We start from the raw sequence: 27,622 nt of genomic DNA, 5'->3' as shown, positions 1-27,622 counted from the left end.
TAAAATTTGAGATTTTAAAGTATCCAAATGTGCAAGGAAATATAATAAAGTACATTTGAAATATTTTATATTAAGGAGAGAATATCATGCATCTAACTAAAATTTAGAATAGTAAAATAAAAATACAATAAATTGGCTAGGTGTGGTGGCACACTCCTATAAAATCCCAGCACTGGGGAGGATAAGGCAGGAGGATCATTGTGAGTTCAAGACCAACCTGACTACAAAGTGAGCTCAAGGCAAGCCTGAACTGCATATGAGACCCAGTCTCAAAAAGCCCCCTCCAAATACAATACATTATTTTGAAGATATACGAACAATAGAGAAAGTCAATGTATTTCTTTGGAAAAAATGAAATACAGTGTGAAAAGACTCAAGTTACATGTATGATATCAGGATTGAGAAAAGACATAATTTTAAGATTAAGCAGATATTGGGCCAGGGATTTAGCTAACTGGCATAAGCGCCTGCCTGGCAAATGCAAGTTCAATTCCCAGTATCAAAAAAAAAAATTAAGCAGATATTAGAAACTTTCCAATAAAAGTGAAGTAGATAATATTTCAGAAATTTTAAACAATTTTTAAATTTGAGTCAGACCAAAACAAAAGAAACTAAATATTTTAATTAGAAACTTTAACAAAATTCAAGGAATTGCAGTCTTACCAAATTACTCCTAGGAAATTAAAAAAGGACCATTCCTGAACTCATTGTATTGAGTTACTGTAATTTAGATACAAAAATGTAATGAGACCTATGGAAATTATAACCTAATCTGTTATGAAGATTCTTACTTGTATATTAACTGATACAAAATGTTTTAGCCCCAGAATAAAAGATTAATAAATCAGTGTGGCACACCAAATAACAAAATTTAATAGCATTAAAATGTAGCAAGGAGTTAAAGTTCAAATATAGGGTCATTCAAGCAAAATTTTCTAAGCTTTATTGCTATTCCTAAGTAGGCACAGCAAAATGAAATGTACCAAAATGACGTATCAAGAGACTCACTGATACTCCTAACATTTCTAATCAAAATACTAATGTGTTGATTGCGGCAGGTGCATGTACACTTGTGTATAATGTGAGAATTTTATATATAAATGTTTGGAAATGGTATGAGACAAGAGCCAAAATTGTCTTGACAATGGGAAGTCTTGTCCTAGTTTTAAAAAATTATATAGCTATATTAAGACTGGTTTAGTGGTACTTGGGAATTATAAAAAGGCCAATGGGAAATAGAGAAGCCAGAAACAATACACTAGTGAAAATATGACCTGTAACAACAACAACAAAGGCATCCCTGCCAAGCAGTAAGGAAAGAAAAACTTCAATAAACTTTGCTGGGAAAAAAATGTGTATCTGTATAGGACAAATATTAGACTTCAACTCAATCATATTTTTAAAGAAATTAAAAATTCGGCTTGATAACTTGACTTTGCTATTTAGGAAATAAGAAATAGAATGTGAAATATAATGTGTGGGAGATTATAAGTCTCTGCAAATACTGTAAAGAGGCTTTTGTGTCTTCCCCAATCCTGCTGAACTGAAAATCTGGGTACAGTTAAAAGAATTGATGGTCACTGGGATGGGATTTTGAGCAAACAGCAGCAACAGTGATTGGGAAAGAACACCTCACCATATTTTTTGTACCATATGTGTGGTACAAAAAATAGAATTAATGCTCTCATTCTCCCCCAAAATCCAACACTACACCCTGGTAAAATAATTTTGTCCTTTATATGAATCAAGCAGCAGCTGTATCTGCTACCTGACCCAGTGCTGGGTTTGTTGTGGCCACCTAAGTTCTATAGAAAATTCTCATGTGGACAGAATAGGTCCCAAAATACTTCTGTGCCTGATGCCATCAGTGACAGGGTCATGAATGACAACCCCATTGTGGATGATTTGTGCACACCTGTGACCACCAGCACAATTTCATTTTGCTGATACAAATTATAAGCTTGTCCTGATGAGGAGCCTTTAGTTATACTGTGCAAGGCAAATGAGGCAGCTACAACTATCAGTTTGACTGTGGAGTAGCTAAACTAACGTAATGGGGACACAGATCAAATATAAACATCACATCCCAAATTAAAGTGTCCTGTGTTCTTCTAGCTTATATATATTTTAGGAGGTAACAGTAAACCACTGAATGTCTTTCTCCTGGGAATTTGGGTTGCTCTTGGCCTATGTTTTGTCCTTTGTTTAGTGACCCTGACAAGGATCAGCAGGTTGTGCTCAATTCCTCTGATCATAATAGACCTATTAATCCTCTTTAGGACTTAGTTGGCAGAGTTCAAGACTGTAAGGTCATGGCTGAAATCAATACAAGTAGGTCTCCTGTGCTTGCAGTATTACCGATGATGGCCATAATTAAATTTCATAAGAGATTAATTGAATAGATCTGATCCCAGTCTCTTGGTCATATTAGAGTGACCAAATTACCAGAATCCAAGACTCTACTGTGTAAAGACACAGGGTGGATACTGTTGGGATCATACTTCCATTGGCCTTTCACTCTCTATGTTTGCAAACAGAATAGGAAGGCTCTGACAAAAATCTTAGACCATTTCCCAGGGCCACATATGTAAGGAGCAGCCTTGAAGCACAAGGTATTTCACCAAGAAAAAGGAGGTATACTCATCACTTGTTATACCATAGGACATTCAGACATTCAAGTGGGCTCTCCACAACAGCGCTGTGAGAGTTGGGGGACAAAGAAAATGATATAAAAATGGTGTTTTCATGGTCTACGTTACTAGTAATGAAGTTCTTTGTATCTTAAGTAATCTTGTGTTTCCTGCCAGTACCCATGAAACAGTAACAGGCTAATTATATTAGGCTGCTGTATAGTTTATAAGACAAAATTAAATCTCAGATCCAACAGTTAAGTCCACGTTTTTGTTTTTTGGGGGTTTTTTGGTACCAGGGATCAAACTCATGACCCAGATCTTGCCAGGCAGGCACTTGTGCCACTGAGCCAAATCCCCAGCCCCAAACCCAACAGTTAAAATATTATTATAATAAAAACTATATAAACAGCCAATGGGAGCACAGTAATGGCAGCACTCTAAGTCAGATGAATTTTCTAGCCTTAAATTTCTAAAGGTTGAAATCTGTCTGGGCTTTCCACATATGCAGCACATTCGTGTTGTATAGATACCAGCCAGTATCAGATCAAAAGTAAAAATTTAAATACAGGATTGAACCTAAGTAGTGCCCAGAACTTAGGCTGAAAATTTATTAAACTGCAAGATCCTTGGCAACTGTAGTATTTTACAGATACAAGGTGATTAGTAAAATCTTTAATAAAAAATATTCAGGGACAAATGGGATATCTGAAGAATATGGAGAACACAAATCAGGTGCCATTTATTTGCGTGTATGTGTGACCATGGGTCTGTCCATGGTACTAAAAGAGATGCAAATGCATGTGAAATGTGGTTCCTATTCCAAAGAACGTTGACCCATATATACTTGAAATTCAGATTTCTTACAGTAATTTGCCTTCTAGCCTAGCCTCCCTTTTTCATTTGCTTTCCATATATGAAACAACTAGCCACTGAACAAGTATTTTTCTAATTTAAAACAACTCACCCAAGCCTCTGAATGTTACAGTTTGGATCTCTCAAAGCTTCACACAGTATTTTAACTCCTTCATCCTGCAAGTCATTGTATCCAAGGTCTAGGCTCAAGAGGTTTGGGCTGTTCAAAATGGCAGAAACCAGATCTGGACAACATTCAGTAGAGAGAACACAGCCCATCAATCTGCAAGAAATAAAAGAGAAGTGAGCCTGACAGTTGTGAGACCTACAAATCAGTTTCTCCCTAGGAGGGCTGCCCAGGGATTTGAATCTCTTCTTTTGAGGCCATGATATTAACTAAGAAAAACATAATTTTGTCTGTGTGTTTATAGCAATGCTAAAAAATAAAATGGGCTGAGGGAAGATCTTGAGTGTACAGGTCACTTAAACTTGTATTTCTATAGATGAGAATAAAGGCATTTGATTTCATAGTATCCAATAAAACTTTGTCTTCCATTTGAATAATGATCAAGGAAATTTCAGAGAATCACATAACAGTTTTACACACACACACACACACACACACACACACTTCCCCCATAAGGAACTACAAGTGTTTATTGGAATGAAGAATTCAATGTTAGTGTTTACAGATGTCATAATAAACTATTAAAAACTTATTTACAAGTTTAATTGTAATGGGTCAGTTCAGTCAAGACAAACTTCTGGGTATTCCAAGGAGATTGAGTTTATAGTTTAAAACCCTTAATGGCTTACTCATGATACTAGTCCCATAAGAGACCATAGTGCAAAAGTAGAACTGCTACCTCTGACTTGCTTCTGTAGCCACAATATTTACAGTGAAATATGAAATATAGTTATTAAAATAAAACTTAAGTATTTAAGTGTTTTTATGAAATACTATCAAGTGAGAGGAAACCAAAAGTTATATCTACACAATAATCACAATAGATATATGGGCTAGGGGCCGGGGATGTAGCTCAGCAGCATAAGCACCTGCCTGGCAAGCGTGAGGTCATGAGTTCAATCCCCGGTACAAAAAAAAAGATATATGGGCTATGTATATGTATATTCAGACTAAAAGTAAAATACTGAAAAAATGGTTGTAACCACCTCTATACTCTACACAAGGAAAGTAAACATTATGTACTGCAAGTGCACTAAGAAAAGTAAAATTTCAAAAAGTGATTGCATATAAACATGGTGATAGGTTATACTTTTAAAACCCCAGTTTTTGAAAGTTCATCTAATTATACAGGCAAGTTTAAATATAAGCCTGAATGAAAAACTTGTATAGCACAATTTCAGCTGCAAAGACACAAAATAGAGAACACCAGCCAATTTGCTAGGGCACAGCCACAGAAAAACTAACATGGCTCCTCCTATTCATTCTGATGCCTCTGGATCCTTATCTGAGGGAAACTGGTTTTAACTGCTGTAGTGATTCTATTAAAAATAAAATCTGATGAACAGATTTCCCCAGCTTCCCCAGTCAGAAAGAGTTAGCTCTGTGTTCTTTTCTTCTGTTCCATTCTCAGCCTTTCTGGCCATATCTCCCCTGCTTTCACAGTTTGTAGTTGAAACAACCCAAAAGTAGAATCAGAAAACCTACTCCAACTCCTGAAGATTGCAAGTTGGCTTCTGAAGGACATTACATACAAAATTTAGTCCATCATCATGCAGACTGTTTGATCCCAGATCCAGATGTATCAGGCTCTCGTTGCACAGAAGAGAAGTTGAGAGGTATTCAATGCTAATTGTAGTGAAATGGCAACGCCTCAGCCTACAGGAAGGACAACGATTTTTGTTTACTGACCAGAGATGTCTACCTTTGAAAAAGTTTCTATTATGATCCCTTACTTCTTTGCCAACATGCTACCCAAGATCAGACACTCTAGTGGCCAGCCTGTCTCACAGGACACACTTAGACCTGCATTAATTTGGTTACAATTTAGATGCGTGTTCTTAAGAGATTTTCTTACTATAAGTCAAACATTAACCTTTTTACCCAGTTCATATATAATACTGTGTTGCAGAAAAAGCTAAATGGAATACAGCAGCCGGAAGATGGAAGTAGGAAAAATAAGTATTTTTCATATAATAAAAGTGACACTTTCAGTCAATAAGGTAGACACATTAGGTCATTGATGACTGTTATAAAACAGCATATATGGAGGAATAAATATAAGTCTTATGAATAAAATTTGGAATATGCAAATTTTAGAAATTTAAACTATAAAGAGTATGAACAGATAATAAATTTTTAAAACATATTTCCAATTATGGAATGCCTTTAGAAGTCATAAGAATCTGACCACACAAAAAATTTAAACTTTTATATTTTGAAAATGACTAAAGAGGGCTGGAGATTTAGCTTAGTGGCATAAGTGCTTGCCTGGAAGGTAGCAAGGTCATGAGTTCAATCCCCAGTACTCAAAAAAAAAAAAGAAAAAAAATTCTTAAGAAAGTTAGAAATAAAGTAACATTTTTGGGAAATTTGTAATATGTAAAAAATAAAGTGTAATATTAATACTCACAATATGTACCATATATAACAAAATGCTAAGAAACTGCCTATGAAGAAGCAATTCCTAAAAATAAAAGACCAAAAAAATTTGAAAAGATGTTCAAATTACTTTGAAAGTTAATTTTCAACTAATACTGATCAGAAAGACTACAGAAAGGCAATGAGGTACTAAAATACAGGCCTTTAGACTACTGTTGGGGATATAAATAACCTATTTCGAAGGCAGTTTAAATACCCCTGACAAAAAACCTTTGGCATATCAATTCAATTTTGGAAAAGTACCTATCAAAAGTGAAATAACCTTACATTGGGTGCTATTACTTCTGTTTAATGGTATTTGTATTTATTTACTTGCATTAAACCCAGACTACGGAGTTGAACAGGTAGACTTCAGGTCTAAATTCATTTTCCTGTGAAATATCAGGCAAGTTACATTACCTTTCTAAGCCTCACTTTCCTAACCTGCACTATGAGGCCTTTAGAATTCAAGTGTGAATTTAACACCATCAGGTGCTGTGGTACAAATTAAATAACTTTAGTATAAGGTATATAGTATAAAGACAATAAATGATAGTTTATTAGTATCACCATTATCTTTAAGGATGACAGAAGAGGCAGAGTTTATTCCTATATATTTTCACTTGTCTTACCTTGGCATTACAGAATACCTTAGACTTGGTATTTACAGTGAAAGTAACCTTCTTGTAACCAAGAGTCTGGGAGATTTAAAATGAGGGCTGTGTCTGTGATGACCCTTTAGCTACATTATCCTATGCCAAGAAGCGAAAGGGCAAAAAGAGCATGAGAGCAAGAAAAGGGGGGTTGAACTCACCTTTTCTGAGGAATCACTGCTGCAATAACCCACTCCTGAAATAATGGCGTTAATTCATTGCCCTTAGGGATTAATTACCTCTTAAAAGATCCCATCTCTCAACACTGAACTACACCGGGGATTAAATTACCAACACATGAACCTTAGGGGTAGTGGCAATATTTTAAACATCTTTCAAATGGTATATTATTGAAAGGATGAGAATCAATACACACTTACACGAGACTCTGTAAAGTACACTCTGAATATGCCAAGGCAGTGCTTAAAAACTTTACTCCACTATCTCCCACTGAATTGTCTGCCAAGCATAAATGGGTCAGTCTCTTATTTCTGAGCAGAACCAAAGAAAGATCTTCACAACTAACTTCTGTGAAGCCACAGTTTTGTAATCTGAAGGAGAAACACATGGGAAAAGATTCATTAATTCTCAAGGGTTATTCCTTGCCCCAGAAGGAAATGAGCTGGTATGTACAACTGCTATATCTCTAGGATAGAACCTCCACACACCTACTTAAATTGTGAATTTCACTGCAGCTGTGCTCTTGAGATAGGAAATAAATCACAGAAATGGTAAGGTGGTTAGAAAAGAATGACAATAAGTAGGAAAGAATTGCCCAAAAGTTAAGTGATAAGAGGATGTGCTTAGTATGTGCAAGGTCCTGAATTTCATTCCCAATACAAAAAAAAAAAGGCATGGAGTAAGGAAGAAGTGTAGAGTGTATGAAAAATTCATGCAGGATTACAATTCACTTGGTGTAAAGACCCAAGCATTTTCTGCATTCAAATCACAATTTTAGCTATATAAAAAACTGACTCACACTAGTCTCTGTAGGTAACACTCTGGATGTCCTAAGGCCTCACACAACATCATCATTCCATCATCCAGTAGATTATTGCTTGATAAGTTCAAAAATACCAGGCTTTGGCTTTTGACAAGAGCCTTAGCTATATCTGCACAACAAGTTGCAGTTAGGCTGCATGATTCCAACCTAGAAAATATAGAAAAATAGGAATAACCATATCCCAGAGAATTACAACCACAAGGACCAGTCAGAGTATACAAAGCCCCCAGTTTGGGGAAACTTGTCTGAATATTCAGCTTCCCTACATAGAACAAGTTATTTAAAGTGACAAGCTCTTATAAAAGAGCTAAGAAGGAGACAGGAGCAAACTTGTTTTTGCTCATCCCCAACCTCCCCAATTTCTTGATGGAAAAAATACATAAACAATTCAAAATACCTTGATTGGAGGGACCAACTGTTCCCCTTGCACACTGACTTGTGGAACAACAGAAGTGGACAGAAAGTCAGGGCAAAGGCCTTGTCTCCCAGGAGGTTTGTTACTTAGGAAACCAAGCTATGTTTCTAACGAACCCAGTTCTTACGAGTAAAAACAAGTAAATCAGAAATAAAATTCCTTCCAAAAATAAAGATGAAAAGCAAAGTAGAAAACATACATGTAGAGACCTTCTAAATACTTACAGAGGTTCCTATTCAGGGAGGATTTGTACTTTGTACATGGCTGCAATGATACTAGCTATCAGTAAGGAGAGTCAGCAGCAGTATTTCTTTCCTGGCAGCTGGATTTGCTCCAGGTATTTTCTTCAATTTAGGATTATCAATTTGAGTCACATAGGAATTATATGCAAAGGTAGGAACACAAGAAGTTCCATGATCCAAGTACAGATATGGTTATAAAAAGAAGAAATCCAAGGAGTGGGCATGTACCAAAAAAAAGGGTCAGATGAAAAAACAAGGAGAAAGCAAAAGGAGAGGCCTCACCAGAAACCAACTCTGCCTTGTTATCTTGCTCTTGAACTTTAATATTTTGCTAAGGCAGCCTGAGCAAACTAAATCATACAGGTACCGTATCAGTAGCCACACAAGTAGTTGAGGAAACAAGGAAAATCTTGTCATTGTGTTTGGGTAGAGCTCTTCTAGACAGAAAAAGATCCTAATGTAGAACCTGTGGATTAAAAAGTTTTACAGAAGAACATTATACTAAAGTGGGAAACAGAAGAAACTATTAGGAAGATTTGCTTTATATTTTAAATGTACACAAAGATACCAACTATGAAAAAAATTATCATTAAAAGAAACAGAAGGAAGCAAGTTTGAGGTTAGAGCAGCAAAAGGAAATTGAGATTTGAAGCAAGAGAAGCAAAATCAAATTCATGAAAATAAATGAGAATTTAAAAATAAAATTTAAAAAATGAGAACCTTCCAAAAAAGTAAAAGATTAAAATAAAATTAAAAGCTATGTAGGAAGAAAGTTATAACCAATGATTATTGGAAGCTTTTGAAAAATCACAAGAAATAGAATAAAAATTTTGATAATTTAAATCATTTCAGCAGAAAATTTTAAAAAATAGTTGCTCATAGGTCAAAAGGTAATTTCATGCAAAAGTAATGAAAAATATGATTAACATCATCAAGGACAAAGTACTCAAACTGAAGAGTTAGAGAAGGAACCCGAGGATTGAAGAGACAGGCTATTATTAGGACCTGAAATGCTAGAAAGTAACATAGCCAAGTAAAAATTCTGAGAACAAAGTGTAGCCCAAATTCAAACAAATTATCATACATCTATGAAAGCAAGAACATAAAATGTCAAACTATACCATCCGATAGTTCATAAAAGTCTTTAAAATCAGACCAGATGAGAATGCAGTGAGGGCTGGGGATTAGCTAGCTGCATAAGTGCCTGCTTGGCAAGCACTAGGTTGTGAGTGTGATCTCCGGTACCAATAAATAAATACATAATAAAGCAATGAATCAAAATTAACACATACAACACAAAAACCAAACTTAAGAACTTGGCAGTAAACAATGACAAAAATTAAGTTTGTAAAATTTAGTCTAAATAATGAATTCATGTTGCCATAATAAACCATCAGAAAAGATTTAAGTGTCCAAAAGTGTAGTTTTTGTAGTCTCAGGCTAAATTAAATAGTAGAGATTGTGTGTATAAAAAGGGGTATTGTTAACCATCAATGTCCTTGAGTTTAATAATTCAAAAGTATATTTTGGAGGAACTAAATAATTAGTAATCACCGATGATAAAACTATTACTTATAAATCTCTGGACATACCTTAACAAATGAAAAGTATCATTTATAAAAGAAAAGTACAAATAGTATTGAAAACACTTAACATGCCTTTTAGGGCATAAGTATTAACTGCTTGACAATCTATTTGTTCATAACCTATTTTGCTCTTATCCTTTCCATATGATAAGTGGGTTTCTCAGGATTTTTCTTTTTCAATAGAATTACAGCTATGGGACATTCAACTCCTAATGAACAAAAATCTCAGCTTCATAAACATATTCTTTTGCAAATGCAAAATATATAATATTATACAAGCCAGAAAATATTTTATAAGACTTGTCTTACTGTAACAAAAAAATTATACCTGGATTTTAGAAATTGTTGCTGTGCCTTAATACAAACTACCCTATAAATTTTATTGATTGTAATTTAATAATGTGGCACTTGTAACATCCAAACTAGTATTTATAAATCCCTGAACTTCACACAGATTTTTATCAAGTCAGGAAAAAAGGCCATCGTTACCTTCATCTTTTATGCATAATTTTAAAAATGTGTTTAAGGTTTGAATATAGTTTGTGACTTCCAAAACTCATATGAGAGTTTAATTGCCATTATGAGGTATTAAGAACAAGGAGACAGGGGCTGGGGATTTAGCTCAGCAGCATAAACACCTGCCTTGCAAGCAGGCAGTCGTGAGTTCGATCCCCGGTACCGATTAAAAAAAAAAAAAAAAAAAAAAAAAAGAACAAGGAGACAATCCTTGTGTTACTTTTAATTCATATGCTTAGAGGTAGGCCTTTAGGAAGGGACCAGGTCACATGAGATCATCAGGAGGATAACTACTACTTTTAAATTTGAAGTTGCAGGCAGGCTGAATATCTGCTGGTATGGCTTTTGGTTACTAATTTATTTTTAAGATATAAAAACCAGTGACTTATTTCTCACCTGAGTCTCAGACCTGAGGTGAAGGTTACAGAAAATTCCTCAAAATATTCGAAAACTAATTCACCAAACTGAAAAAACTATCTACCCCAACCTGGCCCACTGACAAGTACACCCAATCCACATTCAACAATTATCCAAAAACTGCAAACATGTAAGTGGATTTCATCTTGTAAATACTGGCAAGACTTTAGAAATTATATAACCCAATACCACCAAACTCATCTGCCTACTTTCAGAAAGATCTTGTTTCAAATTTCACTTACTATATTTCTTTTACCCTGGATCTGTATTTCCCACAAATAAGACTATCCTGACCCTTGATGCATCAGAGTTCAGTCTTGTCCTCCTGAACTGAGTTCAGGGACTTAAACTTTTAAAGCCTATTCTAACTTTTTGTTTTGTAGAAAATGATTAATTGATTCTCCCTGGGAAATAAGGTCTTTGTTTAAAATCTATGACAATCTGAGGATAAAGTATGATTTGTCTCATTTGGAGAAAGAAAAATCAACTAGAGGTCAACCACTCAGAAGAATTAATAGGCAAGCCCCCTGACATTGATAGTTGCTACACTGTTCTTTGTAAACCTTCTGGGTTCTTTTTTTTTTTTTTTTTTTTTTAAAGAGTTGCAGTTATAACTTGAGGATTCACTATTAAAAAAAAAAAAAATCAAGTAAAATTGAGCCTGCCCCAGCTTTGTCCCATTATCAATGAGAAGGAAGCATCTTTTTTCAGTGTTCAGCTAAAATGAATATATCCCAGCATTGAAATGAGAAATGCTAAATGTTTATAAATTCTTACTCTTTGTTTTTCCACATTTAGAAAATGGAGACACAGAATTATACAGAGATGTCTTCAGTGGAGAACTGTGGGAGCAAGAAGACCTAACAAGGGTAAATCAGCCTGATTTTACCGATTCCTGTGATTCCCAATAATAAAGGTAGATTTTAAATAACTATAAGAACACCAAGTCCAGGCTGCATCATTCAATTGAACAAAAATCTCAATTATAATAAAAGACTCACGACTCACCCCAGATGTTGTAGTTTACATTCTGGGTGTTTCAAAGCTTCACACAATGATTTCACTCCATTATCCGTTATGTAACTTCCTTTCAGGTCAAGATGCATCAGAGTCTGCTTGTAAGTCAAAAAACTAAAGATATCTTGGTAATCATCAGGGAAAGCAACGAACTTCAACCTTAAGAACAATTTACAGAGAGATTAAAAATCACCCCTTTCCCTTGCTACAAGCATCCCTTTCTTTTTACACCTAAGTCTGAAATATTCTATGAATATTCTCTCACTTTCATCTTTCATCAGAATTTTCATATCCCAGATCAGGTAATAAATCTTAATTTCATGTTATTGCATAGAGAAATAACCTGATTACTACTAATTTCCATTTATGTATTCAGACACCCTTAACTTTTGCTTTAAAGGAAAACAAAATGATATCAGGAAAATAAGAAAGGAACCCCTGAACTCAGTTTTAGGAGTAAGTACCAAAATTATCAGGACCATTCCAAATACTATAATTACATTAACTTACAATAGTCACAGTTTTTAAGTAGTTCAAGATAAGCTGATATTGACTATTTTATATGCATCATTAGCAAAAAAACATTGCAAAATATGTTCTGTTATTTTTATGAACAAATGTTAGGTTTACAGAAGCCATCCAAAAGCAAAATACAAAGTTAAATTTTCCAGTATTTCTACCCACTTACAGCTCTTAACACTGTCAACATTAGATACATGATTTTTCTATAGTGCCTCTGCTGGCTCCAAATGTAGTCTACTCACGTGGCCAACCATTCAGAACCTCTCTACAGTACCACCTCTCCTTTCTGCCCACTACTCTCAGTCTTCCTCTATTTCCTCTACCCTCAGTGAAGCACTCATGAGAATATAAAAGCTTTTATGTCCATTACTAACCATCTTCATGCCATAAAGTGCCTAAGGTAAAAATAAACTGAAAGCTCTGTCTTGTTAGGAAAAGGGAACCTGATTAAGACCAGATGACTGAGAATGGTCAGCATGGTGTCGGGCTGAAAAAGCACATTGTAAAGAGGAAGCCATTTAACTCAAAGGAAGGCATCAAGTTAAGATTTGGACTGGTGACAATCGATAATGTGGGGGAGATGTTTAGAGATGAGTGAAAATAACTTCCAGGATTCCCTTAATTCCAACATACCCAGTTGCCTTACCCTATCTGTCAAGACTAGACCTACTTAAATTGTTTAACATAAGAACTCACCAAAAATACTGAGATTCTAAGGAAACCAACGATGAAATAATAGCCTATCATTTATTTAGTATTTAGTACATAGTACTAAGTACTGTATGGACTTTGAGCATATAAGTACAGAGGAAAGTAAAATCAAGTCCATCCCCTAGCAAGCCCAACAGGAAGAGAGACAGAGACATGCAAACAAGGATACATTAAAAAGTGATAACCTTTAATCAAACTAAGAAAATTTGAGAAGACCGAAAACAGCAAATGTAAGCATGATGAGCACTTGGAACCTTCAAATACTGCTACTGGGACTATAAAATGATGCAGCCACCTTGAACTGTTTGGTTATATCGTCAATAAAACACATCTATGAACTAGCAATTGTATCATCAGGTATATTAGCACAAAAGATGAACACATGTATCACAAAGAAACACTAAATCTTTTTACCAAGATGGAGCTGAAAATGAAGGAGGTCTCTGCCTCTTCCAAAGCTGAAGCTAATGCAAAGGCCTTAAATAAAATTGTGGCACTCTAAACTAGAGTTCAGCTGGCTAACTTAAAAATATACACTAGAAAAGGACTAAGGAATATTCAAAGCAACCTTATTCATAATACCTAAAAATTTAAAAATCTGATGTTTATTAATGAGAACAAGTTTTAGTAAATTCATACTATGAATAATGAAAATCCATAAATTTTAAAAAATATTTTGAGCAAAGATATATATACACATATATACACATATGGTATTAATATAAGTGACTTCCAAGAAACTATTCTGTGGTGACAGATTAGAAAATGATTACCCCTGGGGTTAGGTAGCATCACAGGACTGAACAGAAAGGAGCACAATGACATTTTAAGATGAAAATATTTTCTATTTTGTTTTGGATGCCAATTTAATAGGTGTTATTAAATGCACATTTAATATCTATACATTTTGTTGAATGTTATTTCTAAGAAAAATAGTAATGTGTCTGAAGGTGCTTTGTTGACCTGCCTAGAATAGGCAGGTCTGTACTCTTCTTCCTCTAGAAAATTCTTAATCCTTAAAATCCCATGTCAACACTAATTCACCCTGGAATGTTTTCCAGAATGAGTTAGCTGTGTTTCATATCCTCAGATATTTTCACTATTCATGTTCATAGAGTATTTTACATGATGGATTTTAAGTACAGTCATCATGCAACATTTAATTTAATTTGAGCAATGTATCATAAGTGACTTGTCATTGTTCTAACAGACTTTATTTACACAAACTACAACTACCAGGTCACTATGTGGTATAAACTTACAGCATAACTGTTTTTTATGAAAACGTTATGTATTGTATCAACTATAAAGGTTTACTGTTGGTTTCTCCCTGACCAGTACTAGTGGAAGGTGGAAGAAAGCAGTCAGAATAAATATCAAGTTTTCTCATGTTAGACTTACAGGAGTTTTTGTAGTTTACAGTTTGGATGTCTTAGTTCTTGACAAAAAGTCTTCATTATTAATCCATCAAGGTTGCTATTGCATAAGTCCAATTCTGTCAAGCGTTCATTTGAATTAAGCACAGAGAAGAGATTTTGTAACCAATGAGTAATCTGATCATCCATTTGCCTATGTAATCAGAAGAGAAAAACATTTATACGCTCAGCCAAATCTCAAAAGGTGGTACTGGGGTAAAAGTAAATGGTCTGTGGAAATGACAAGAACACTTGGTGCAGCTTTGCCATGGGCACAGTCCACCAGGACATTTTTTATGGGTATTCCAGAGACTTTCTTGCTCAATACCTCCCCTATCTGGTTCCTTGACACATAAAATTATAACTAGAGACACTTCACTTGAAAGGGAGAAACTCAGAAAAAGATTTTTAAATACTCAAGCAACCAATTAAGATAAACACTATGTGAACACAAAGTGTAAGAATAGGATCAGTAGACAAAGTGCAACGTGGTACTAAAAACCTCAAGTTTTGAATCACTGCTCTACCACTTAAGCAAATCATATCAATTCTATAAATTCCAAGTTCTCTTCATCTGTAAAATGGAAATATTTTTCATAGGGATATGATGATTTAATAGTCAAGTAGTTCAGTGGAGACAAAACACTGAACTTTAAATGCTATATGATTTGGGTATATTACTAATAGGCTCATTATAAACAAAGAGGGGATTAAGGAATAAAATAGGACAGCCTAGTAATAAAAATAAGGTCTAGAACAGAGCCTTCCTGAGTCACACCACAAATCTATTCACTAAACTGACCATTTACTGGTCATTGTGTGTTCAAGCTTCTTCACCTTGGAAAATAAAAATGTTTCTTACTCCAATCTGGCCTGTCGATGCTGCATTTAACAGGGCTGTCCTTAGAAAATTGTTGCTAAGTGGCTCACGATGTAAGTACCCCTAACAATTGGTAGCTTTGATATTAAAACATTAAAAGTCTAATATTCTGTCTTTTACATAGTACTCAATCGCTATGGATTCTCAGGGTTTAAATGGAACAAACACTTTAGAGTTGTTTCTGTACCTTTAGAGGTCTTAAATTTATAAGATCAAGACAATAAGTTATATGTGACATTCAAGTTTTGCCTGTATAAAAATGCTATACACATCTATAAATACTATGGACAAATAGTGAACAAGACAGATAAAAAGTTTACAATGCATACTAATTTGCAGAAAAGAGGTCACCTACAATGCCTTTTAACATACTGCATTCTCAGGCACATTTTGTTATTTTGGCCCCAGTGCCAAAACAGCATTAACTAGCATTAACTTCCCAACATAACATAGGTGAAGAGATGTGACAATCTAGTGGCTGAACTACCTTCCTAACATTGGGCATAAAAGATATTTTAACATTCTGGGTTCAATCATACCATCTTTAAATAGAATGAAGTCAAAATTTAAAAACTGACTGGAGGAAATTATAATTCCTCAGGAAAGACAGTCAAAAATAGCAAGAGACACAATGGTAACCATTTTTGATCACCTGATACTCGATTTTTACATCATGTACTATGCCCAACCTTCTGTTCTAACCGACTGTTCTTTTAATCACGTTAGGTTTTATTCTCTTCAAAAAAAGTAATAAGAACTGTGGGAGTAAAAAAAAAAAAACCCAAAAAGTGTAATTGTTATTGTAAAAAAGAGAGGAAAGGAAGATGGTCTAAGGGATATAATTACATGTATGAGTGTGTAGGATGGAAAACCGTATTACTGAGCTTTTGTTGGATCATTGAACAGAACTGTCTGCAATCTCACTGTATGAATGTCCACTTTATATGCTTTAATTTTATAATTTGGACAACTTTCTAAGATGACAATGTGTAACCTATTAACTAGTGATTTGTTACTGTATATTTTTTTCTTGAAATTCTGTATTTGTACCCTGATACTGCTTTGTTTTTTTCTTCTTTCTCTTTAAATAAAAAATAAAAGAAAGAGTCTGGGATGCTTTGAACCATACATTTCTGCTCCCACAGTTCAGAAAGCAAGAAATATGTTCTTTTGTGAGAAATGCTTCTGCAGCTACATGTAATGGCAATGGACAACCTGGGCAAAGTTGAGAAAGATCAAGGATTTATAATCAGATGGTCTCAGTCAAGTTATAGATGTATTGGTTTTGCCCACAAGTAGAATAAATTTTTCACTCATTAGGGCATGGCACCTACTTCTTAGGACTAGCAGACTCAGTCCATGGATTTAGAAGACTATGTATGCCAGGTATGTGATAAACACTGAGCTAATGTTAACTTACTTGAATCAACAATTACGTACTTATTTTCTAGGTAAATCATTCTGAATCTCAGTTTTGGAATTAAAAAAAATTGATATTTATCTGATATACAATTCTATTGTCTTCAAAATTAAATTAGTTAAATGTATGAACTCTGGTTCACTAGCTGTTATTATATAAAAATCCCAGAATTAGTTTTAGTTAAATCTGGAATTGAAGTCCATTGAAAGATTTTGAAATCTTTGTCTAGATTTAGATGGGATAGACTCAAAGAAGCCAACCTGAAGAGGATAAGATAAAAACAATAAAGTGTACATAAAATTCATTCTTTCAAAAATATTCATCCCTGGGCCAGGGATTTAGCTCAGTGGTATAAGTGCCTGCCTGGCAAGCATGAGGTCATGAGTTTGATCCCTGGTACAAAAAAAAAAAAAAAAAAAAAATTCATCACCCACTTTAACCTGATAGTCATTAGATATTAAACGGCTGAGGCCAGTAATAAACTACAAAGCAGTGCCCACCTTCATTTGCACATTGGAGACTAGGTCAGTGGGCTGAAAGGAGACAGGACAGATGATCCACACACACCAGTTTCACTGAGAAGTTTCTGGCCCCTTACTCTTAAATGTGTAAGTTTTGAATTGCTGCTCATACCCTAATGAATGCAAAATTTAAACTTATCCTAATGTATGCAAGTTTGCACCATATACTACATCCTTTTAAGGATCAAAGATTAATTCCCTTGAGTTTTCGGGAGTGTTTACAGCTGAGAACTCTCAATCCAGCCCCTTTCTTTGAATCACCCTCAGGAGGCGAAAGCTATGTCAGGCAAGATTTTTCTAGTCCTCACTACCATAACTGGTCAATAAAGATTTTTAAGTACCTGGCCTCCTCACTACAGAAGAACAGCTCTCAAGGGTTGTCCTATCCTGGAACCCCAGCTAAGTTACTCCTCCCTGTGACAAAATCATCTTCATTTCTCACAGGGCATTTCAAGAAAAGTGACAAAGTACACTTACCTAGTTTCAGCTGCAGGGTTTGAGTTTACTATAGCTATAATCAGTTTAAAGGTCTCCAGACATCGGCAGTGCTTAAGGCAGAATGAAGACACACGCAAATGGACTTCCATAAAAATATGAATGACAAGCTTTGAGAAATTTTCCATTGCCTGGACTACAAACGCTTCATCTTGAGTCTCATACAGATAGTGAAACAAGTCCAGAAACACTATCTGTGATGGAAAAGTGTCACGATTTTCTAACCCCTTCACCCATTGAAGTATCTCCTGTTTTATCTTCAGAGATATATTACACTTCAAAATTAACTCCAGTTGTTTTAATAGATCTTCATTCAAAAGGCCAAACAAAAAGTATTTTAGCTGTGTCAAATGGGGGTCATAATCACTATTCCCTTCAAGTAACAGTTTTAAATCTTCAAAAGACTGGGAGGAATGCTCTCTGTCTCTCCAGGCACTTTTTAGCAAATAGAACATAGCTGCAAAAAACTCCTGAATATGTAGGTGAGTGAATACATAGCAGTTTTCATGGTCTGTGTCCTTTTGAAGAACATTCATGTCTAGAAAAACAGAGATATCACAAGTGGTTAACCCATGCTTCCTGAAGTCGTTCTTATAAAGCACGTGTGTCATAGTCCATACTCCTTTGGCCGCTAAGTAGCACATGCTTCTCAACTGGGCTTTGTTGGGTAGATTAGAAATGTATTTCTCTCCTAGTGAGAATAAACTAAAGATACAGCATACAAACACAGATGTGGTTGTCTGGCACACCATCATGATATCATCATTCTTCTCTATTTGCTGCTTCAGACAAGTGCAGATGAGCCGGCACACCATGGGAACATGGCACATGTTAAAAAGCCTCTCGTTGCTTCTTATTGAATTGAACACATCCGTCGCCCAGGTCTTGTCTTCAAAAAAATGATAAATATACTCTTTTCTTTCATCCTGGCACATTCCTTTTAGGTCTACATAACACTGATTTTTCAACAAACGCGGACTGAACAAACGCTGAAGACGGTTAGAAGCTGTGAGTCTTACTGTCACCAATAAAGATGATTCAGGGAGCATCACTTTCCTCAGCAAACTACTTATGAGGAAGGACACAGGGTGTTCTTGGGTCCAGTCACTACAGAGTGCAAATGCAGGTTCCTCGAAGGCAAAGTTCAGTTCATCAAAACTATCAATAATAAAAAGGAGATTACTTGGCTGGGACAGGATCTTTTCAATGGGGATTTCAGTGCTAGGCCAGTCCTTTGATATCAACTGAGCAAAGCTTTTCTCCTTCACCTGGCTAATTTCTTTCCCACCGAGATAGAAAACGTAAGTAAACTTGTGCTGATAGAGGCCTCCGTCAGCCCAGTGTAACATTGCCTTTCTCATCAACGCTGTTTTCCCAACTCCAGCAGCTCCCCGAAGCACCACTGTCCGGAGCGGCTCACCACCTTTGACTTTCACATCAAACAAACATTCCAGAAGCTTTTGCTCATCTTTAGAAGCTCCATGATGAAAATCTGAAGGTTCTCCAAGCAAAGAGTTCTTATTCAGGATTTGAAATTTTTCCTTTATTCGACGTCTGTATTCTGTTCTAGCACCTAAGTCAGTTAGAAAAATACACACACATGCAGACTTATTCATATAAATAGTATAGGCAGCAATGATAGTGACATAGGAGGGCTCCAAGACAAATCTAAATCTACAGAACAAAAATCTACTTTAAGTAAAACTTGAAATGAATTAATGAAAAACAAATTAGTAATTAATGAAGCAAAAGGCTTCATATCTTTAAAAAATTCCCAAATATCTGAGTAGGATGAAAATACAGTTTGAGTTTTTCCTAGTTTCCTCATTTTTCTTCTAAATTTCCATTTAAATGACACTTTTCCAAACTGTAATGCTTTCCTTCATATAGTCTCAAAACTCAATGTACTTTTTCACTCACAGTAAATATCACAAGCTTTTGTTACTTTGTTTTATAGAAATGATGAGCTTGGGTAGAGGCTACATCAATAATTCATCATTTGTCCAGAGTCCATCATATTTCCTTGCATGCAGGTATCAAATATTTGTTGAATTAAAAAGGTAAAGGAATACAATAGCATAATTGAATACTATGAAACTTTGAATAAAGTACAAATACAAAAATGCAAATTGCAAGAAATTATAGCTGAAAAAGAAACCAATTCTCAAAAATATGTATGATATAATCCTATCCTGGAAAAACTGAATGAACTTTATAACTGCAAATCTGTATATAGACTGTGCACCTAAATGTTAATACTGGTGCATATTTCCAAATAGCAAGATTGGCAAAGCAACTGGAGATGATGAGAAATTCACTTCATGTACTTCTGTAACATTTGAATTTTTAAAGATTTTTTAAATTTAAAAACAAAAGATAGAAATGATATAGAATTTCAAAATATAGGAAGTTAACACTAGTTAATATATGGAATACTATTATCTTACATTTGAAATTTTTAATGCATTAACAAGGCTGTAGCACGTCTTGCTGCCAGGTGGCTTGAACCACCCTTGGTATATGCTTCACTGTTTAACTGGGAACCTTCATATTAATTTTATTAAAAAAAAATAAAAGTGATTAGATCAGTTTGAACCAGTTGGTGTATATACCACTGATGGTTCAAGCTGGCAAGAACATGTCAAAATGTCTTAAGTTAAAAAAAATATAGTCATAGCGAAAACATTTGAGACAAAAAACTCATGATTTTCCAGGTGAAAAATCCAACCTTACCATGAAATTATAATTTAGAGTAGTGTTGGTACACTGAGAAGCATCAGTAAATCATTGTTCTCATTTTTTGTGTTACCTGTATGTATGTGTATATATTAAGAAAATAATCATTAGGTTAAATTTTTTTTTTTTTTTTTGGTGCCAGGAATCAAACTCCCAATCTTGTGCTTGCCAGGAAAACACTTAAGCACTGAGTTATATCCCGAGCCCCCTCGGTTTTAAATCATAAAAATAGCTTTCACTTTTTTTCCTGTACTACAAGAAAAAAAAAATCCTCATAGTAGATAAAAAACTAAGGTCACAGTAGAGGGTTATTGTCACATAAAACAAGCAATCTGTATTAGTGCTTGCAATGAAAATGATTCTCAATTTTTTGTTGTTGTTCTGGGAATTGACCTCATGACTTCATGCTTGCGAAGCAGCTGCTGTGCCACTGAGGTATATCCCTAGCTTCCTCTATTTCTTGAATGAAATAATGTGGCCCTTTAGAAAGCAGTTTTGCTGGGTTAAAAATAATCGTTTATCACCTGTCTTGGTTTTTCTACAGTAATTCATAGATACAAACTCAACTATAGGATTCAAAACAAAATGAGGGAAACGGAATTGGAGTTGAACTAGGACTGAAAATAGTTGATTCTAGAAATTATACTTTATATGCGCCAATCACCACGTCTGAAACGCAATTACAGTGTGTACTCTAAAAGGAAAGAAATAGATATAAAACGTCATGCGGTCCCTACCAACCCAGTTTTAGTCCATGAAATACATAAATGTGAATATACCTTATTCAGATTGCCAACTTTGGACTGGGCATTTCCAAATACTACTCTTGAGGCCCTGAACTGTTATGGATCTGACTCAGACTTTGCCAGAGAGCTAGTTTTGTTGACTCTTTCTGAGTGATATTCAGGAAATAGGCACAGGTATTGTATCAAAAATTAACAAGTATTGAACAACGATTCCTTGAAAGGTAAACCTCCAGTTGTTTCAAAATATAAAATACTGGGGATGTGGGAGCCTGTTTACTCACTCATCTCTGCCTCCTGCATCTCCCCAGCCTCAGCCACCTCTGGTCCCATGGTGTCTGTCCCTGTAACAAGTTAGAACAGGAAATGAGAGTTGTAGAGAGCAATGAGCTTTGGTGACTACCAGTACAGGGACCAGCATTCTCCTCAAGGGTCCAGTTCTGTGACCAAAGTCTCAAGCTCTGTCAGCTTGGCTTCAGATAAGTGACGTGGTACAAATAATTCTAGAGTAGGAGACCTCTCGACACCCCAACCCTGCAAAATGGGTCTCGATTTTCTTGCTTTTACTGGCCTTAGGGAGACATAGTAGGCCTCAAAGGAGATAACTGGTACACACTTGTAGCTCTAAAGTCTTGTATATGAATAAGGAATTTTAAACATCTAATATCACATCTAGTATTTTTAGTCATGCCAGGTTTGATTGTTGTTTAGTAATTTTTAGCCCATTACTCATTTTAGAATATCAAATATGATTTAATCATAGGGTAATTTATGACCTTGTGGTTAGGCAAAAGCATACTATATAGGATGATTTCTATTACTCAGTGTCTTCAATCATTTTAAGTATACACACACACACACACACACACACTCCCAACCCCGTTAAGGAGCCATGCTGAATAACTGCACTCAAAACTCTTTCCTAAATTCTTCCAGTGACTCAACAAGCTTGCCATGTGTAACAACCCCATGGAACCTGTGTCCCTCACAATCATTTAATCCCTAAATCTCACACAGAATCACTCCAATGAGTTCCTGGATGTACTTCCTCTCCCTCCTCCCCACATCTGTCCTAACATCACTCACAGTTGGTATCCACTTTTACTCTCTCACACAGATCCTTCAGGTTCAGCTTGGCAAAGAGTCCAAGAATCACATTCCAGGCCTGTTTTCCTGGATAGCATTTATTTATCAAGTTAGCAAGTTGCCTTGGGCTGGCCGCCTTCAATGCAGTCCAGGGCATTTGGCAATGCCCAGGTTCCATGTTTTCATTTAGAAGTAACTTGAATTTATTTAATTCTTCATTGTTTAGCTCCTCCAAATACAGTAGCAGAGAAAAATTAGAAGATGAATCTGCCATCTTGTCCATGGATCGGGAGTCAAGCACTAAAGAAAAACAATTTTTAAAAATGAAATAAATAGGACTTATGAAAAAGTACAATTAAAAAACAGAATCTATATAAATATAGATTAAATCAGTAATCAAGAGTTACAGCCCACTCTAATAGGCTTTAACTGATTTAGTGTCTTCTGTAAAATATTTTCTACCATAACATATTCTTTTAATTTAGACCACTATACTGTCTTGTTTCTTCCATCTTCCCAGGATTTATTCCCCAGCCTACAACTTAGGAGCTATAAAAATTTAAGTAAAAGTTCACCTCTCTGAACCTCAGTGTAATCTTCTCCCAAGAGGCAATATCAAAGCCAACTTCAGAGGACTACAATATCAATCAAGTTCTCATCAGCTGACATAACAACGGATGTTGTTTTGGTTATTCTTTTTATCCTTTCTCTCCTTTACCCAACATGTTATTTCAACCAATATAACATTGTACATGTAAATCTAAAGTGTATATGCAAATGTAAAAGTGTAAATTAAACCCTTTACCTACATGTTACTACTGTTGAAACACATGGAATTGCAATGCACAATTTCTTCTGAGAATGGCCACAAACTCACACATCGTCACTGAGGGTCTGTTGCAAAGCTTCCTAGCAAAAGCTTCCTCCACTTTTACTCGTCCACTATGCTCAGCAAGTTCAATCCTAAAGTTCACCTAAAACCGCATTCTCTTACCTTATTGTACTACAGCATTTCTCTGATGTTCTTACCTCAGGCTTGATCAGCAATAACTACTCAAACTCTCAGCTAACCTATAATTCCACATAACCCATTTCCTGCTAATCGTCTAACTGAACAGTTTCATGCCCTCCCACTTTGAGTGTTCTGAAAACACCATCCAACCCTAGTCTTTCGAGATCTGCAGTTTCCCATTGTTTATCAAGCTGTCTGAAGATCCATTCTGACTTTTTGTTTGAGACGGGATCTCATCATGCAGTTCAGGATAGCCTTGAAGATACTACGTGGCCTAGCTTGACCTTGAACTCACTGCAAACCACCTACCTCAGCCTCTCGAGTGCTGGGATTACAGGTGTGCACCACCACAACGAGTTGACTTTTTATTCAGTTTGAGGAATCCAATTAAATCACTTAAACCACCTTCATTTAATCACTAAACTCTTCCCAGCACCTTCACACTCATCTTTTCAGGGATTTGCTTGAACAAATCTAGTAAATGGTACAGATGGAATTCATTTTAAATCTTGCTTTAATCCCTGTCCTTTCCAGTTTTGCAAAATATGTCCCCCTATTCTTGCTAACAGCATTGGAAAAAAACAGGTGGCAGAAAACAAACAGGGAGAATTTAACCTCTTACATAGGAAGTGTAATAGCTCAAAAATAAATGAAGCCTGTTTCCTAAGTTATTGGTGAACTATTAGCAATTTAGGATTATGTTTAAGGTACATTGTAGAAATATTCCAGATTACAGAAAAATCTGACAGAATCAGGTTCTAAAATAAAGCTATGAAATACACACTTAAATTTCTCCAGGGCATAAAAAATATGGTGAGAAAAAAGTATAGAACACATCAACGTCCTCCCCAGAAGTTTATAGATATTATTGCATATGATCCTATCGCTTTTTCTTTCCTCAAACAGGGCTCTCTTCTTTCCTAGAGCTCATTCCTCCAGCTGTGACCTGAGTGATACATTAATGATCACTATTTTAACTTCTGTCTTCTAGGTCCTTCTATTAGCATTTAAACATGCCCAGACTGAATTTAGTCTTTAATAAACATTTCCTTTACTCAGTATACCCCTAATCTTCATAGTCAAACTTCTTCAGTCTTTCTTACTTTTACTTATACTTCCTCAATCCACTGCAGTCTGATATTTACTAATAATCACTGATAGCTCATACTAACTAGCACCACGTTTCAAATACAGGTATTTTGAGATTCAGTTTTCATATCTGTAAGCAGAAACAAGAGAGCCTGCCTCTGCCAAGATTAAAGTTAATGTATACACCTGGCTTACAAGGTGCCACAGTACTGCATAATTATCTTTAACAATGCCTTACATCTTGATATTTTCTCTCTCATTGACTCTTAGTCCCACTTTTTTCATTTTTCCTTTTTCAGTATCCCTTTGGGCCAAGACAAGAGTCTGAATCATACTACATGATACCCACACTTCTGATAGAGTAATATATTCCTTGAAGGAATTTTTGTTTTATAGTCTTTTTACTTACACCCATTTGTCAAATCCCAAAGAGATAAACAAATGTCATCAAACTGTACTTGAATTAGGCTGTTGGCAGTCATTGGCAACTTTCACAGAGATCAATTTTGGGTCACTTTGGGGTCAAAGGGATAGCACTACTATTTGTAAAATTTTGCTAGTAAGAGAAAGCAAGAGATACACTTGGGATTGCAAAGGTTTTTTTTAGGTGGTTTATTTCATTTTCAGATGGTAAAATTGTTGTGAGGAAGCCTAGAGTGAAAAAACAACACAGGTTGTAGGAATAGCCTCAGACTGAAGGACAGATAGGGGTGGAGCAGTCCACTGAGTTTATTAGGCCAGTGAAAGCGGCACTATTCACAACACTAACTTGGTTGGATTAAGAAGTGGCCTCTGTGTGAGTCAAAATTGATCGTTGGTCTCCATACAATGAGTACTAGTTACCACGGATGAACTCCACTTCTGTTTTCTGCATGTCCTGGTGACAGCAGACCCTCAACCTGAACATCCCCGCTCCAGCACAGAGCTGACCAAGTCAAACCCCTAGATTTCACCCCATCCCTGGTGGGATCCTGCCAATCCCCTAGAGGTCACCCCACACCCCTGGTGGGATCCTATCTGCACTTGCTTCTGAACCTTGACCCAGGGCCCATATCCTTGTTTTCACAGACTCATCCCATGGAGTCCCTCCTAGTCACACACCCATGAAAAGAAGCGTCACTCCTTACCTTGGGTCTTAGTGGGTCTCGGTAATGCAGGTTAAACCCCACCACCAAAAGCTACGCACCAAAGAGAGAAAGAAATATTTGAAAAGGCCCCACAGGTACTCACAGTTTAATGAGAGGAGGTTGGCCTCTGGCCTTTAAGGCATCTTTTTTCTCCTCCCCTATTCGTGGGCAAATTTAATAGGAGGGCTGTGTGGGCTGGGCCAGGGCAGTTGAGCATGCATTGGCTGGCTAGGCACCGGGAAGCCTCTGACCATCGTTTACTCCTCCCACTCACTCTCCCAAGGCATTGTGGATGGATGGGTGGATGGAGGATGGATGGATAATTCTGTGTTCAGCACACCTGTAGGCACACAACTTTCTTCTTTTCATAATTACCAGTGATGGGGTGTGGGAAGGGAGGCAATCTGGGAATTGAATCCTGTTTTTGACTGTCCTTTCTCAGGCAGGTTGATTCCCAATAGGCAGTATCCTTTTATTCATTCACCCAATAATTTATACAATTATTGGGCTTGTACTTCATGTCTGGCAGTTTTCTGAGCCCTTTTCGGCAGTGAACAAAATATACATTCTTGTTCCACTACCTATAAACCCTACAGAACTTACATTCTTCTGAAGGAATCCAGATAAATTATCATATTTATCAGGTGACAATTGTTATGGAGAAAAATTAACTACAGTAAGGGAGGTAGTAATGGGGTAGAGTGGGTAAGGGATGGGTCCTATTTCTCCTTAAGTGGAAAGGAAAGACACCACTATGGTGACACTTGCAGAAAGAGTGTGACCAATGCAGATATCTGGGAGCTGAAGCATTCCAAGAAGAAATTACAGTACAGAGTCATTTTGACATAGTTGAAAATTTGCATCAAATCAATGATGATGGTCATCATAACCCTATGTTGACTTATGAATATGTAACCTCATCCAAATCTCAGATGATGAGAATTGTTAATAAATGGCTTTGATCCTGAGGATAGCAATTGCAAAGTCATTTTAGATCCCAACAGAACCAGTAGTTTTAGGAATTAGAATCGTGAAATTCTCATGACAGACCCCTATACCAAACAGATAAATATACAGCCTCTCTTACTGGCTTCCTTTTTCTCAGTATGAATCACTCAAAACATCTTTTCCTATTTATATAGCAAGATTTGGGAGAATTTGGAAATGTTGATCATCTTGTTTCAGGCAGTATTTTTCCAGATGGAATGTTCGTGGAGCACTTTAAACTTTATTGGAAAAGTATGAGCCAGTATTCATTGCATTAAGTAAATGCATGAAGCTGATGTAAAGTTGCCAACACAGCTGATATAGTTTCCAATAATATCACTCCCGATCAGAAATCAGAAGCCCAAACTGTAAAGATTCGTATAAAAAGTAACTCAAAGAATAATCAGCAGCATGGTGCAAGAGAAAAAGAAAAGCAAACTGTTACCTTTGGTTTAATTCCAACCTACTATATTAATTAATTTTACATAACTGCTTAAGTTTTAAACTGTAATTTTAGTGCAATCTTTTTTCTTTTTGTTTTAACTCGTACTGAAAGCAAATGCTGTTGAAAATAACATGGTTTGCTCCTTATTGGCCCATTATTTATTATGTTGAATATCTTGTATATAAGCATGTACAATACTTTAAATATATAAATGTTTAAAATTTTGGTCTGAAACCATTAACATATCCATAAAACTGGATACTCAAAATATTTAGTTTCTGAAATTAAAAAAAAGAAACCTAAGGAAACAGGTAAAGAAACTAAAGAAACTTTTAGATGTTTGAGGGCCCTGAAATTGTACCTTTACTTTTGTAAATTAGAAATTTTAAATTTTTTTAAAGTTAGATAGAACTGACCATAATTAATTTTACATAAATGCTTAATTATCATACTGTAATTTTAGTGTAATCATTTTGTTTTAACTTATACTGAAA

The 27,622-nt window shown here is 35.6% G+C and overlaps 1 protein-coding gene across 3 annotated transcripts in view; it reads right to left on the bottom strand.

Annotated features, from left to right (window-relative positions):
• Nlrp14 (NLR family pyrin domain containing 14) overlaps positions 1 to 25,928 on the bottom strand; it is a 28,304-nt gene extending 2,376 nt beyond the window's left edge. Inside the window, exons 1-11 of one of the 3 annotated variants that reach the window (XM_063256652.1) lie at positions 25,697 to 25,772; positions 23,790 to 23,954; positions 22,469 to 22,768; positions 21,667 to 21,726; positions 17,886 to 19,476; positions 14,574 to 14,741; positions 11,931 to 12,098; positions 7,723 to 7,893; positions 7,124 to 7,294; positions 5,158 to 5,328; positions 3,598 to 3,768 (exon numbers count right to left, since the gene is read on the bottom strand). In XM_063256652.1, coding sequence (XP_063112722.1) covers positions 3,598 to 3,768; positions 5,158 to 5,328; positions 7,124 to 7,294; positions 7,723 to 7,893; positions 11,931 to 12,098; positions 14,574 to 14,741; positions 17,886 to 19,476; positions 21,667 to 21,726; positions 22,469 to 22,751 — 2,954 coding nt within the window. In that variant the 5' untranslated portion in view covers positions 22,752 to 22,768; positions 23,790 to 23,954; positions 25,697 to 25,772. Of the gene's footprint in view, positions 1 to 3,597; positions 3,769 to 5,157; positions 5,329 to 7,123; positions 7,295 to 7,722; positions 7,894 to 11,930; positions 12,099 to 14,573; positions 14,742 to 17,885; positions 19,477 to 21,666; positions 21,727 to 22,468; positions 22,769 to 23,789; positions 23,955 to 25,696 lie in introns of all 3 variants that reach the window. The other 2 variants (XM_063256654.1, XM_063256653.1) reach the window with 2 other exon arrangements.
• Positions 25,929 to 27,622: the final 1,694 nt, after the last annotated feature.

This window comes from Cavia porcellus, unplaced genomic scaffold, assembly GCF_034190915.1.
Source record: "Cavia porcellus strain 051 isolate PalLab524CR breed Dunkin Hartley unplaced genomic scaffold, mCavPor4.1 scaffold_9, whole genome shotgun sequence".
NCBI lineage: Eukaryota > Metazoa > Chordata > Mammalia > Rodentia > Caviidae > Cavia > Cavia porcellus.
Note: the sequence above shows the minus strand (reverse complement) of the source record. Positions and strands in the feature narration are given on the sequence as shown.